The sequence below is a fragment of the Dama dama genome, chromosome X (assembly GCF_033118175.1).
Source record: "Dama dama isolate Ldn47 chromosome X, ASM3311817v1, whole genome shotgun sequence".
NCBI lineage: Eukaryota > Metazoa > Chordata > Mammalia > Artiodactyla > Cervidae > Dama > Dama dama.
Window position 1 is genome coordinate 51678323 of NC_083714.1, and position 14473 is coordinate 51692795.

Consider the following 14473-nt stretch of genomic DNA (forward strand, 5'->3'; position numbering starts at 1 on the left):
TCCTCTCTGGCTCTGTGGGTGGCTGACACACCATCCCCGCAACCCTCTTCTGGCCAAACCTCAGAAAGGACAGTCTTCTACCACCCAGCCTCACTGATCACTTTCATCAAAGTTGGGGATTAAGGAATCATTTGAATAGTCATTCATAATCATAGCTTTTTGTCACTATTCACATCGCGCAGGGTTATTATTTACTAGCTGTCATGACACTCACCAAAAGTGACCTCAACTGTCCATTTTTCTGAATCACAACAATTGTGACAGAGGACTATTATCTGGGGACCTTCATGTACGACTTGTAGGGGAATGCCAACACTGTGCCCATCTTGGGCTGGGAGGTTGTCTGGACAGGGACAGGAAGAGTAGAGCCCCAAGATGCAGAGAGTGAGGCCAGGTTGGAGACAGTAGGGGCAAGGGGTCCACAGTAGGCGTGATGGGAGCTCTGGGCTGGAAGCCAGGGACAGGGTGCCACCATCCTACAGGTCCACTTGGGTTGTTGCCTCCAGCGCACTGTCAGGAGGACCAAAGAGCTCTGAGACAATGGAAGGTGCTGCTCTGAGAGCTAAAGTGAGCAGGTGGCAGGAAGGAATTCCTGGACTTTGCTTCCTGAAGTGTGGCCCCTTGTATGAAGTCCACCACCCCTGCTCACATCAGGGGAGGTGCAGAGTGTGACATTTCATGAAAAAGGAACAAATACACCAGCTCCTCCTGGTGTGCAAACAGAGTGGTTTGTTTCATGACTGTGCTGGTTAGAGAAGGAAACCGAGATTCCGGAGGCTGCTTCAGTATAAATGGCCTTCATAGTCTCGTGTACCCCAGCTTCTTTCTCACCATCCCCAGAGACTCTTGAGCCAGTTCCCCATCTACGCGTCTCCTCTTCTCCTGGCCTGACCCTGCCACGTGGGGAAGGGAAGGGGAGAGAAGAATGGACCCCAGAAGGAGGGCAGAGGGTGAGGACTGTGTGGTCCTCATGTGGTTCTGGCTTGAAGCTCAGCTCCAGACTCCTAGGCTGCATCCTGATAGCTTACGGTGAACGATGTTGGATTCATATCTCCAAAGCAGATTTAGCTTCGGGACCAGGGACCAGGTTTGATCACTCAAGAGCTTTTGTGTAGTGGAGTTTTATTAAAGTAAGAAAAGGGACAGAGAAAGCTTCTGATATAGACATCAGAAGGGGGACGGAGAGTCCACCCTTGCTGGTGTTAGCAAGGGAGTTATATACTTTTTAATAATTGGTTATTACAGTTAATCAAAAGAATGTCTCAAGGTTGTAAAAATTTTACCAGACCCACTCTCACAATTTACATTTTAGGATAACAGGACTAGAATTTAACAATAGATCCTACCAGATCCACTCCCATAATATACATTCTAAAATATCAGGATTAGTCAGAAGGTTTTCAGGAAGGAGAAACTGTCCTCAAGCAGAATACATTGCTGCTATATAATCCCTAGTACAGAGTTTAAACTGAGTTGTTTGCTGTGTAATCATCGGTTTGAGGCTTAAAGGAAAAAACACATTTTATGTGACTAAGACTAAGAAATGTAGAGGGGGAAAAAATCACATTTGTCCTTTCCTCCTCGTTGAGAATTCCAGACCCCATCTCCTCCTTGGAGTCCCAGACCCCTTTCTCCTTCTCGGGGAGCCCAGGCTTGTTATCAACCTGCCTAGGCATTGACTCTCTCAATCCCTGCCCCTTGCTCTCAGGGCTCTCTACCATCCTCAGTCCCTTTGGCTGTACCACCCCCAGGATATGATCTGCAGTGCCCAGAATCCAAAATCCTCCTTGCTCTTCCACCCTGTCTACATCACAACTGTCCTGGAGGGCTCTAGGAGGACAGTAGTCCTTGGAAAAACACCCACCTTCTGACTGTGCCACTGGGAGGAGCCCAGGTCCTTACCTTGGCTCTGAATGGATGGCGCCTGGACAGAGCTTCCATCAGTCAGTCAGGCAGGAGCCTTTCCTGCTTCTTGGGAGCTCAGCCCCATGGATGTGGCACTACCTGCATCCAAAGTATCTTTCCACACCACTCCAGGCAAAGTGCAAATGGTATATTTTTGCCCCCAAAACAACATGCTATCGTTATTAAGATAAAACCTTTGTCTGTATTAAAAACTGTGAATCTGTTGTTCAGTCACATCCCATTCTTTGCCACCCTATGGACTGCAGCATGACAGGCTTCCCTGTTCTTCACTATCTCCCAGAGTTTGCCCAAATTCATGTCCACTGAGTTAATGATGCCATCCAACCATCCCTTCCTTTGTCACCCTTCTTCTCCTACCCTTAATCTTTCCCAGCATAAGGGTCTTTTCCAATGAGTCAGCTCTTCACATCGGATGGAAAACATATTGGAATTTCAGCAACAGTCCTTCCAATGAATTAAATAAAAAACATTGCATTAATCACATATTTATTTCTAAATTATTGTAGGTTTACATAAGGATATTGTAGGCTTACATAAAGTTCCCTGCAGGCAGCTTCCAGGAAGCAGAGGGAGAAGAGATGTGAACAAGGACCTGGAGTCTCTCCCCTGTCCTGCAGTGTACTCGGTGCTCAACAGACAGCAGCCAGCAGGTGTAACATGTGATGAAGACAATTCCCATCATGCATTGAGGAGTTCTTGAGGAAGCCAAAGATGCCTTGAATCCCCAACTGTTTCTAGTCACTACTCTGTATTGGCACTCTCAAATGCAAGGTCTGGTTTAGCTTCCAAGGCTCTTGTGAATGGCAGGGAGGGGTCCCCCTGACTCCCTCCAGTGCTCTTTCTGCCCTTCCCTCTGCAATGATGCTGCCCACAATCTCAGCGGGCTGAGGATGTGCCCCTGCCTCCTGATGCCAGGACACAGTCTCCCTCCGGGAGTCCCAGCTGCCTCCACATGATGGAACTTGCCTGAGCACCTGCACAGGTGCCCGTAAGCTCCCTGACAGCCGTGACCTTCATGAGGGACAGGTATCAGACAAGAGACAGTGGGAGGACAAGGACAGTGGGAGTTTTCTTTATAAAATCCAGCTAGGATATGCACAATGCAGCACTCTTCACCTCCAAGGAGGATTCTGAAGTGTGTGAATTCAAGTTCGGTGCAGATTTTGCAACTGTGGTTTCCATAACCCCTCTTCATCTATCGCTTTAGGGTCTGACCACCTAAAAAAGCTGATCCATCAGTTGAAGTGCCCAACCTCCAGTTGCAAAGAAGGCACTCCATTAAAATCATACAAAAGTTTGGGGGTGCTTATCAAGACTTTTTCAACTATATTCCCCAAGACTGAGTAGATTGTGCAGCAAACCAAAGTCCACTCACCCCTCTCCATTTTGAAAATTTTTGGTGTACTTAGATCAGGCAGCATAAGCAAGTGTCTAACTGTTCCTGACTAAAGTGTACCTTCCCTTCCTGCCCCAGGAATTTATCTAGGACAGAAGAGGATCTTCTAAGTATATGTCCAATTTCAGATTTTCTTCTCACTCATAAGACACTGTGTATCACTCTGGCTGTCATCACCACCTACCCTCATCACAATCATCTCCCACAGGAAGAACCCAGCTTCCCAAAGCCCCAAACCGCCCTGGCTCAGGCACCGACATTCAAGTGCTCTTCTTGGAGTCCCACTGTCCCCCAACCTCACATGTTGCCTTGTCCTGTGGAACTAGGGGATGTCTCTCCACCTTCCTCTGTGCTTAGATCATCTGCAGCTCTTAGATGACTGCAGCTCTTAGATCATCGCTCTAGGTGTGGGGGTGTCCTGCTTCTCTTGGTGTCCCCACTGCTAACACAGGGCCTTCCACAGAGCAAAGCCTCCATGAAGTAATAAATGTGGAATAAATGAGCCAGTGAGCAGGGGACTTATTAGTTGGATCAGATTTTTTGTACTTTCTTAAATAATAACCTAAAAAGGTCCAACTGAACAGGGATAGCTTAGCTGTAGAAAATGACAGACAAGAAATATAAGAAGCAAGAACTCACCTCAATTATGTTTTATCTCTTAATTCTTCCCCAATGATATTACTGTTAAGTATTTTCACATTTCCAAAATAGTTCTATTCCAATTCCATTCCATTTTGTTCATGGTCACAAAACAAAATAGATGAGTTTCCAGTCACTTTTAAAAAAGAGCAAAACTCTTATCCTTGAACTGTGTAAACACAAACATACTGTGATCAGCATCATTCACAAAGCTAAGACACTGAAGTTTATTTAGCCTTCTATTAAAACAGCCAAAGTTTGAAAAATTTCTAAAGAAAAGAGAGATGAATCTGTGCATCTTCATAGAGAACAGGAGCCCAAAGATGCTTCACACTGGTTCCCCCAACTGGCCCGGGCCCTCACTTCTGAGAAGGCCGACGGCTTCCTCTTCAATCACAGACAGAAGGATCACCTGACTGCTGTTCTGGCTCAGGCCCCCTCTTCCTCCGCCCCCTCAGCAGACAGGGGTGGGAAGGTCCTCAAAGCCTTTTTGTTGACCCTGAGCAGAAACACCCTGACTTGCCACTTGCTGGTCTCCACATAGGCCTGAGGATCCCACAGGAACTTGTAGTGAGCTGGGTCACTGTCAGGCACCTGTTGGCACTCCAGGTACCCCTCCCGCTCCCACACTTGGGTCAGCAGCTCCCTGAGCCCCCAAAGATGTAGTGCTCACTCCAGACACACACCCCCATCCTGTTGAGTGCTCCCTAGACCTCCTCCTCAGGGTCAGGTCCCCTGCTAGAAGGATCAGGCTCAGGTCTATCACCAGGAGGCCAGCCTTGGGCATGCCCTGCCCATCCCTCTGCATCTCATTGAGGGTGAGGCCCAGGGTGGGGACCAGGAAGTAGATTTGCTCCCCAGGGTCTACCTCCTTCATATACACGCCAAAGACCAGCAGCAGGCACTGTGTGGCTTCACATAAGACCACCGGGAAGTGGGCCTGGTTATCCCTGAGGACCATATTCAGCATTTTGGCCTGGGAGGTTGGCTCCGTGGTGCCATCCTTGAGCAGCAGGAACCCCAGTAGTTCAGCTGTCATCTCATTCAGAGCTTTCTTGAGCAAGGACTCCGCATGGGTGGCGGTGGAGGAAGAGGAGATTGGGCAGGAAGAGGCCAGAAGGGTTGAGGCCTCCTCTGCCTCAGCCCCCATAAGCTGGGCCTCTGCTGGGCCCTGGGCCTGATTTTGGCCCTTAAGGTCTTCCTTGGGCTTGCTGAGTTCATTCGTTTCGACCATGAGCATGATGATGGATTGAACTGTAGACAGGAGTGATGCAGGGGGACAGATGGGGACCACGGGCCTGGTTGGGGGGTCGGTGGTAAATGGTAAGTTGAGAGACATGCCCTGGCCTGCTCTGACTCAGGCCACTTACAGATCCCCTCCTGAGGGCTGCTCTTGTGTCTCCCAAGGGAGCTCCTTAGAGCCAGACATGCTGGAGCATCTGTGCAGAGGAACCAGAGATCAAATTGCTAACATTCCTTTAGTCATAGAGAAAGTAAGGGCAGTCCAGAGGGACATCTACCTCTGTTTTACTGACTATGCTAAAGCCTTTGACTGTGTGAAGTGAAAGTCACCAAGTCGTGTTTGACTCTTTACAACCACATGGACTATACAGTCCATGGAATTCTCCAGGCCAGAATACTGGAGTGGGTAGCCTTTCCCTTCTCCACGGGATCTTCCCAACCCAGGAATCGAACTGGGGTTTCCTCCATTGCAGGTGGATTCTTTACCAGCTGAGCTATCAGAGAATCCCAAATATGTGGATCATAACAAACTGTGGAAAACTCTTAAGAAGATAGGAATATCAGACCATCTTACGTGTCTCCTGAGAAACCTGTATGCATGTCAAGAAACAACAATTAGAACCTTATAATGATCAACTGACTGATTCAAAATTGAGAAATGAGTCCCACAAGGTTGTGTATTTTCAGCCTGTTCATTTAAATTATATGCAGAGAACATCATACGAAATTCCAGGCTGGATGAGTTACAAGCTGGATTCAAGATTGCTGGGAGAAATACCAACAACCTCAATTTTGCAGATGATACAACTCTAATGGCAGAATGTGAAGAGGAACTAAGGAGCCTCTTGATGAAGGTGAAAGAGGACAGTGAAAAAATGGGCTTAAAACTCAAAATTAGAAAAAAAAAAAACTAATATCATGGCGACCGGTCCCGTCACTTCAAGCAAATAAAAGGCAAAAAGGTGGAAGCAGTGACAAATTTCCTCTTCTTGGGCTCTAAAATCACTGGGATGGTGACTGCAGCAATGAAATTAGAAGATGACTGCTTCTTGGAAGGAAAGTTATGACGAACCTAGACAGTGTATTAAAAAGCAAAGACATCAGTTGACTGACAATGGCCCATATAATCAAAGCCATGGTCTTTCCGATAGTCAGGTGCGAGTGTGAGAGTTGGACCATAAAGAAGACAGAGCAACAAGGAATTGATGCTTTCAAACTGTGGTGATGGAGAAGATTCTTGAGAGTGTCTTGGACTGCAAGGAGATCAAACCAGTCAATCCTAAAAGAAATCAACTTTGAATACTCTTTGGAAGGACTGATGCTGAAGCTGAAGCTCCAATATTTTGGCCACCTGATGCGAAGAGCTGACTTCTTGGAAAAGACCTTAATGCTGGGAAAGATAGAAGGCAGAAGGATAAGAGGGCAACAGAGGATGAGATGGTTGGATGGCATCACTAATTCAATGGACATGCACTTGGGCAAACTCCAGGAGATGGTGAGGGACAGGGAGGCCTGGCATGCTACAGCCCATGGTGTCACAAAGAGTCAGACATGACTTGGCGATGGAACAACAACAACAGCAGCAACAAGTTTTCTTAAGATGTTGAACTGCCTTTGAAATCTTCCGTTGTTATTTTGGCTAAGTGAATAACTATTGTTTAAATCAGCCAGTCAGGTCTATGGGAAATCCAAGACAGCCGCTTGGTTTTTCCTAGCCACCTGAGAAAACTCATTTTTATTTGATGGTGTAAAGCATTCCCTGATTTTGAGGTTAGTGCCCTTACAATGAAGAAAAATTTTTTTGTTTCACTAGATATTAAATTCTAGCTTTGCTAATTAAGGTCTGTGTTTATCAAGGTTCACTTCCCAGTTAGTTCCTTGCTGTTGTGTTACATTGCTAAAAAGTGTAATTGAGCTTTTAAGGACACTCTAAATTTGTTCCTAAAGCTTAACACATTAATCTATTTTTGGTTAAAGATCAGATGCCCCATGACCTGTAACCAGAGGATTCTGAAAAAGGCATAATTCAAAAAACTAAAAATAAATAAATAAATAAACAAACAAACAAACAAACAAACAAAAAACACAAAAGACTATCACCGACCTGGACAGACGGAGCCTTATCAGGTTCCTCTTAACTTAAGGTGCTGTAAACAAGCTCATGCACAGTATAACCAAAGGGAATTAACTCTTCAATTAATTTCCACTCACAAAGGTTCCCTGCTATAGATTGGCCTGTAGAGAGGACTGCTGATCTCAAAATCACCTTAAAACAATGCTCAGAGGAAAAACTACATCACTGAGAAAAAAAATGATGACATCCAGAAGTAGACAACTTACCCAAGATCCTTGACCTGCTTTGTATGAGTCTTCATACTGTTTTTTTGACTTCTTGGACCTTTGCAAGTGAATCGAATGTTATTTTATCATAGGCATGACCATATGCTAGTTTTAAAAATCAATCCAATTATTGGGTTTGTATCAGTTATTTGTGCCTAGCACTTCTGGGTTACTTTGGTGGGTTTCTCCTCTCCAAGGCTTTGGAGACTCTTGGGAAATCTATCTCAAATGAAAAAAAAAAATTATAGTCATGTTCAGGCCACTATTAATATTATAAGATCCCCTCACCTTATCAGTTAATAATGCCAGCTCTCACCTTGGCCTTAAATATAAATTTTCCTCTATTACTCAAGTTCAGTCAGAGCAACAAACAAAATTTCAACCAAGGAATAACACCTCTCACAATTATGGAATGGACCTAACATTCCAGGTTCCTGTACAATATTTTTCTTTACAGCATCAAACTTTATTTTCACCACCAGACACTCCCACTCTGCCTGGTGTTTCTGCTTTGGCTCAGCCTCTTCATTCTTTCTGGAGCTATTTCTCCACTATTTTCCAGAAGCATATTGGGCACTTACCAACTCGGGGAGTTCATCTTTCAGTGTCATATCTTTTTGCCTTTTCATACTGTTCATGGGGTTCTCAGGGCATGGATGCTGAAGTGATTTTGCATTCCCTTCTCCAGTGGACCATATTTTGTCAGAACTCTCCACCATGACCCATTCATCTTGGGTGATCCTATGTGGCATGGCACATAGTTTCATTAAGTTACACAAAGCTGTGAACCATGTGATCAGTTTGGTTAGTTTTCCATGATTGTGGTTTTCATTCTCTCTGCCCTCTGATGGATGAGGATAAGAGGCTTGTGCAAGCTTCCTGATGTATGGGACTGGCTGTGGGGAAAACTGGGTCTTGTTTTGGTGGGCAATGCTCACCATGCTCATTAAATCTTTAATCCAATTTTCTGCTAATGAGTGGGGCTATGTTCCCTCCCTGCAGTTTGACCTGGGACAGAACTATGATTGGGATAATGGCAATCTCCTTCAAGAGGACTTATGCCAGCATGCTGCGCCTCCCAGGGCTGCTGCTGTCAGTGGCACTAACCCCACAGTGGGTCACTGTTGACCCAGGCCTCCACCGGAGGCTCCCGATCACTCACAGGGAAGTCTGGTCAGTCTCTTGTGGGTCCACTGCTCCTTTTCCTTAGGTCCTGGTGCACACAAGGTTTTGTTTCTGCCCCCTGAGCGTCTCTGTTTCCCCAGTCCTGTGGGAGGAAGTTATATAATCAAATCCCACTGATCTTCAAAGTCAGTTTCCCTGCAGATTCTCAATCCCTTTGTCAGATTCCCAGGTTGGGAAGTTTGTTGTGGGGCTTAGAGCTTTCTCAACAGTGCCAGAACTTCTTTGGTGTAATTGCTCTCCAGTTTAAAGATTGCCCACCTGGCAGCCCTATAGTGGGGTTAATGGCGACCTCCTCCAAGAGGACTTCTGGCACAAACAAAATAAAGTAACTATGGAAATAACTAGGTGATGCTATGGTGTGATTTCAGACAAGTCCTTGTATTGTTAAGAATGTGAGTTTTCTGAGCTGTGCCAGACTTAGAATGCCATCAGCCATTTTAAAAGCAAAATCTGCCAGCAGCCGGTGACAACAATCTTATTTTTAAAGGTCTTTTGTTGTAACTGCTGTATGTTTAGACAATGAAATTGCTCTGGACCATATGTTGAAAAAAAAAATGCATGTGTAATGACCAATAGCCACATTAAAGGTTACGATCTACTTAGATAAACCTAGACAAAAAATTGAAGATCCCCATTAAAATCCTACAGGGAAACTGAGAGTGGTAACTGAAATGTCTTCAGCTATGTACCCCAAGACTGAGAAGACTGTGTGCCAACCCAAATTCACTCATGTCTCATTTGGAACCTTTCGAGTGTATTTACTCTAAGGCAGAAAAACCAGGTGTCTACTTGATCTTGATCAAGCTGCACTTTCTCTTTTGGACCCAGAAGATTCATCTCCGAGTAAAGAGGAACTTCTAATGGACATGTCCCATTTCAAATTTTCTTCTCACCCATAAGACACCATCGAGAGGTCTGGTTGCTGCCACCACCCAGCCTCATCACGATCACCTCCCACAGAAGTAACCCAGCTTCCCAAAGCCCCAGACCACCCTGGCTCAGGCACCGACACTCAAGGGATCCTCCTGGAACCCCACTGCCCCGCCACATGTTGCCTTGTTCTGTGGGACTAGGGGACATCTCTCCACCTTCCTCATGTGACTGCAGCTCTGAGATCATCACTCCAGGTGTGGGAGTGTCCTGCTTCTCCTAGTGTCCCCACTGCTAACATGGCCTGTCACAGAGCACAGGCTCTGTGAAGTTCTGTGGAATAAATGACCCAGGGAGCAGGGCCTTATTTAGTCAGATTAATTTTCTCCTAGTTTCTTAAATAATAACCTGGGAAAATCCAAATAAACTGAGATAACTTAGCTGTATAAAATGACAAAAAAGTACAATAAACAAGATATTGCTATAATCACATTTTATTTTCTAATTCTTTCACCAAGTACATTACTGCTAAGCAAGTTCACATTTCCAATAGTTATAAATCAAATATGTTACCATGTTCAGGGTCACAAAATAAAATGGGAGAGTTCCCAATCTCTTAAAAACCAGCAAAACTCTTGTCCTTAAACTAGTTAAGTACAAATACATGAGTGATCAATGGCATTCACAAAGTTAGATACTGAAGTTTATTAAGCCTTAAGCTGAAACAGACATTTGAAAAATTCCTAAAGAAAACAGAGATGAATCTCCATATCATCAGAGAGAAAAGGAACACAAAGATGCTACACACTGGGTTCCCCCAAGTGGTCCAGGCCCTCACTACTGAGAAGGCTCACCACCCCCTCTTCAATCACAGAGGGAAAGATCTGCCTGGCTGCTGCTCTGGCTCAGGGCCCCGTCTTCCTCCTCCCTCACAGCCTCTGCAGAAGGGAGTGGGAAGGACCTAAAAGCCCTTCGGCTGACCCTGAGCAGATACTCCATGAATTTCTCCTTGCTGGTCTCCAGAAAGGCCCGGGGACCCCACAGGAACTCGTAGCGAGCAGGGTCACTGTCAGATACCTGCCGGTACTTCAGGTACCCATCTCGCACCCACACTTGGGTTAGCAGCTCCCTGGGCTCGCCAAAGATGGAGTGTTCCCTCCCAACATACAGCCCTATCTTGTTGAGCGCTTCCCAGATCTCCTCCTCAGGGATGTGATCTCTATTCTGGAGGATCAGGCTGAGGACCACCACCAGGAGGCCAGCTTTGGGCAGACCCTGCCCACCTCTCTGCACTGCATCACAGGTGAGGCCCAGGTTGGGGACCGTGATGTAGATGTGCTTCCTGGGGTCTACCTCCTTCACATCCACACCAAACACCAGCAGAATGCACTCAATCGCTTGGCAGAAGACCACCGGGTAGAGGTCCTGATTATCCCTGAGGACTGTATTCAGCAATTCGGCGTAGGAGGTTGGCTCCTTGGCTCGATACTTGCGGAGCAGGAACTTCACCATGTCAGCCACCATTTTATTCAGAGCTTCCTGGGGCAAGGCCTCCACAGGGGCTGACAAGGAGACTGGTGGGGAGGAGGCTGAGAGGGATGCGGCCTCCCCCCCCTCAGCCCCCAAGAGCTGTGACTCCTCCTGGCCCTGGGCCTCGCCTGGGTCCTGAAGGTCTTCCTTGGGCTTGCTCAGCTCACTCATCTCGACCACAAGCACGATACCTGGAATCAAACCAAAGACAGGAGTGTGGCAGGGGACATTGGGGACCATGGGCCTCAGATGAGAGATACACCCTGGGTGGTCAACATAGGCCACTTACAGGTCTCCTCTTGAGGGGTGCTCTAGGGCCTCACAAGGGCTCTCGTCCTGGGCGGCCTGACCCCTGGCTGCCCGAAGAGGGAAGGGCAGCCAGCACAGTCTGAGGTTCTGGGGCTGACACAGTGGGGGGATTAAGGCTTTGTGGGGTCCCCTCTGTTCTGGGATGGGGAGCCCCTGGTGCTCATTCAGGGCACCCTCCTCACCTTGACTCCTGGTACTGTCTGGACTTTCTCTGCTCTTGAACCTCTGGACACAGGCCTAAGACCTCTGCCTTTGCCTCCTGGTTCCTGGAGCCCCTGTGAAAAAAATGGAGGGGGCACCTCAGGGGTAGACTGTGGCACAGGCCTGGGCTCTGAGGTCCCCCCAGTTGTGGGGGAAATGGTTTCCTTGTAGCTCCCTTGTAGTGCTTTCCCCGGCCGCAGCCTGTACCCTGCCCTTTGGGGGCCTGCAGAGTTACTCAGAACAAGACCCGAGTCTGAAGGGAGAGCGCGAAGGGGCTCCACATAAGGCTGCACCTGAACAGGGCTTCCCGCGGGTCCTAGGCTGGAGAGATGCTCGGTCCTCACCTCACATCCAGCCTGGACTTCCAGCACTGACCACAAGGGTGGGTTCAGCTCTGTCCGGGTAGTCCACCATTTGTGGACCTGAAGCCTCCACCCTCTGCCTCAGTCCTTCCTTGCCTGGAGTCTGGATTCCAGGCCGGACCCGGAACTGGTCCGTCCTCCATTTTGAGGCCCCGCCGCTCTCACCCGGTTCCCAGTCACGTGGCACGAGGTCGTCCTGCCTGGGGACTACCTGGGTCCCCACTGTTCTGGGGTTTGGCTCCCCTCACTCCTCCCTCAGGGTCCTCACCTTGACTCCTGGCAGGACCGGGGCTCTGTCCTCCCCCAGTTTGAGGCCCGGCTCCTCACACCAGGTCCCCCGTCTCGCTGAGACCCGGAAGTCAGAAAGTCAGGACAGGCGCAGTGTGCTCTTCTCACCCCAGGGTCTCCCAGGGCTGATGACAGGGGCAGGGATCTGTGGGGCTCCAGCAGTCCTCCCTGGGGGTCCCCTCAGTCCTCCCTCAGGGCCTTACCTTGTCTCCGAGTAGAGCTTCAGAGTCTCTCCTCTCCCCGACTGAGGCCCCGCCCCTTATACCCCTCTCTGAGACCCGGATGTCAGGAAGTCAGACCATGCCTGTTGTTCTCGTCCTACTTCACGGCCGCCAAGGACTGACAACAGAGACAGCTTTCTCTGAGGTCAAGGGCCCCCTAGTCCCCCCTCAGGGACCTCAACTTGTTACCCCACAGGACCTGGAATTCTCCTCTCTGCCCACCTGAAGCCCCGCCACCTATAGCAGTTCCCCAGTCTCTCTGAGACCTGGATGTCAGGAAATGCGGCATGTGCTCATCCCACCCTGTGTGCTCCCTGAGCCCACTCTGTGTTGGGGTCCAGGTTCCCCCCAGTCTTTCCTCAGGGTCCTCACCCAGACTTCTTCAGAGCCTACTATCCTCCCCTTCTCCTTCTAAGGCCCGCCCCTTATATCAGGTCCCCAACCTGTCAGAGACAGTGATGCCAAAGTTAGGAACATGCTGCCAAGTGCTCATGCCGCCATAAGGGATGCCTAGGGATGACAGCAGGGGTGGGATCCATGGGGTCCTTGTGTCCTCCTCAGGATCCTCATCTTGAGCTCTGCAAGGTACAGGATGTCTCTGACTTGACCCAAGGCTGGACCCTCACACCAAAGCCCTCATTGCTCTGAGACCACAGCTTCTAGAGCTGCTGGTCTCCTGGAGCAGAGGAATGGCCTCTACGAAGCACATGTGAGGTGCACACTGGGATATGAGAGCCTGTGGTGCTGGGGTTTCACCCTCCAGGGACTGGACAAACTCCACATCTGTCATCATTAGTTCCCCCACTAAGTAAGATACATGGCCCTGGAACCAGAGGGAACAGTGATCCCACCTACCACCACTCCCAGTGACCCACAGGAGAAGTTGTGCTTCTGGGCCCCTGTGAAGCACAACTATCTAGCCATTAGCCACTTCTAACTATTTACATTTGACTTCGCATCATATTAAAGTAGCAGCCCTGGGGCACTCTAAGCACATGTGAGTTCACAATACCCAGCCTTATGTGGTGACAGGACATCCTCTTCTTCTCAAAGGGAGATATCTTCCCCCAGGAGATATCATAACAGTCCTAGTGACCTATGAGCCATGGTTCCCACCTGGCACTTTGTGTTCCTCTCCATAGAGGTTCAGGCACCAGTTCCCCATCCACGTGTCTCCTCTTCTCCTGACTTGGACCAGCCACATGATGAAGGGAAATGGAGAGAAGGATGGACCCCAGAAGGAGGGCAGAGGGTGAGGACTGTGTGGTCCTCATGTGGTTCTGGCTTGAACCTCAGCTCCAGAATCCTAGGCTGCATCCTTGCCCCTTGCTCCCAGGGCTCTCCATCCTCCTCAGTCCATCTGGCTGTACCACCCCCAAGATATCATCTGCAGTGCCAAGAATCCAAAATGATCCTTCCTCTTTCTCCCTGTCTACATCACAACTGTCCTGGAGGGCTCTAGGAAGAGAGTAGTTCTCCTAAAAACACCTACCTTCTGACTGTGCCACTGGGAGGAGCCCAGGTCCTCACCTTTGGCTCTGAATGGACGGCACCTGGACAGATCTTCCATCAGTCAGGCAGGCAGGAGCCTTTCCTGCTTCTTGGGAGCTCAGCCCCATGGATGTGGCACCACCTGCATCCAAAATACCTTTCCATCCCACCCCAGACATCAACACCAATGGGATGCTTTTGCCCCAAACAACATGCTATTGTTATTTAGATGAACCGTTTTTTTCTATCTTTGTATTAAAATCAGTGAATTAATCATGTATTTATTTCCAAATTGTTGTAGGTTTACATAAGGATCCCATGTTCCCTGCAGGCAGCATCCAGAAAGCAGAGGGAGAAGAGATGTGAACAAGGACCTGGAGCTTCTCCCCTGCCCTGCAGTGTACTCGGTGCTCAACTGATAGGAGCCGGTAGGTATAGCTTATGATAAAGACAATTCCCTTCCTGTGTTGAGT

At 48.4% G+C, this 14473-nt stretch overlaps 1 protein-coding gene and 1 pseudogene across 1 annotated transcript; both read right to left on the reverse strand.

The window, feature by feature from the left end:
- Positions 1-4390: 4390 nt before the first annotated feature.
- Positions 4391-5201, reverse strand: LOC133052635 (melanoma-associated antigen 10-like; annotated as a pseudogene).
- A 5326-nt stretch (positions 5202-10527) lies between these two features.
- On the reverse strand, positions 10528-13674 carry LOC133052636 (melanoma-associated antigen 8-like). The gene is made up of 6 exons (XM_061137554.1): positions 13626-13674; positions 12269-12345; positions 11620-11712; positions 11452-11530; positions 10580-11319; positions 10528-10536 (listed from the first exon to the last, which is right to left on the reverse strand). The coding sequence occupies exons 1-6, from the start codon at positions 13672-13674 to the stop codon at positions 10528-10530; spliced, it is 1047 nt and encodes a 348-aa protein (XP_060993537.1).
- Between the last annotated feature and the right edge of the window lie 799 nt (positions 13675-14473).

Coding starts and splice junctions, on each gene's coding strand:
- LOC133052636 (XM_061137554.1), bottom strand. CDS start 13,674: ATGGGGAACTGGTGCCTGAACCTCTATGGAGAGGAACACAAAGTGCCA. Junction 12,346..13,625: donor AGAGGAACACAAAGTGCCAG/GTGGGAACCATG, acceptor TCCGGGTCTCAG/CGAGACGGGGGACCTGGTGT. Junction 11,713..12,268: donor CGGTCCTGCCAGGAGTCAAG/GTGAGGACCCTG, acceptor TTTTTTTCACAG/GGGCTCCAGGAACCAGGAGG.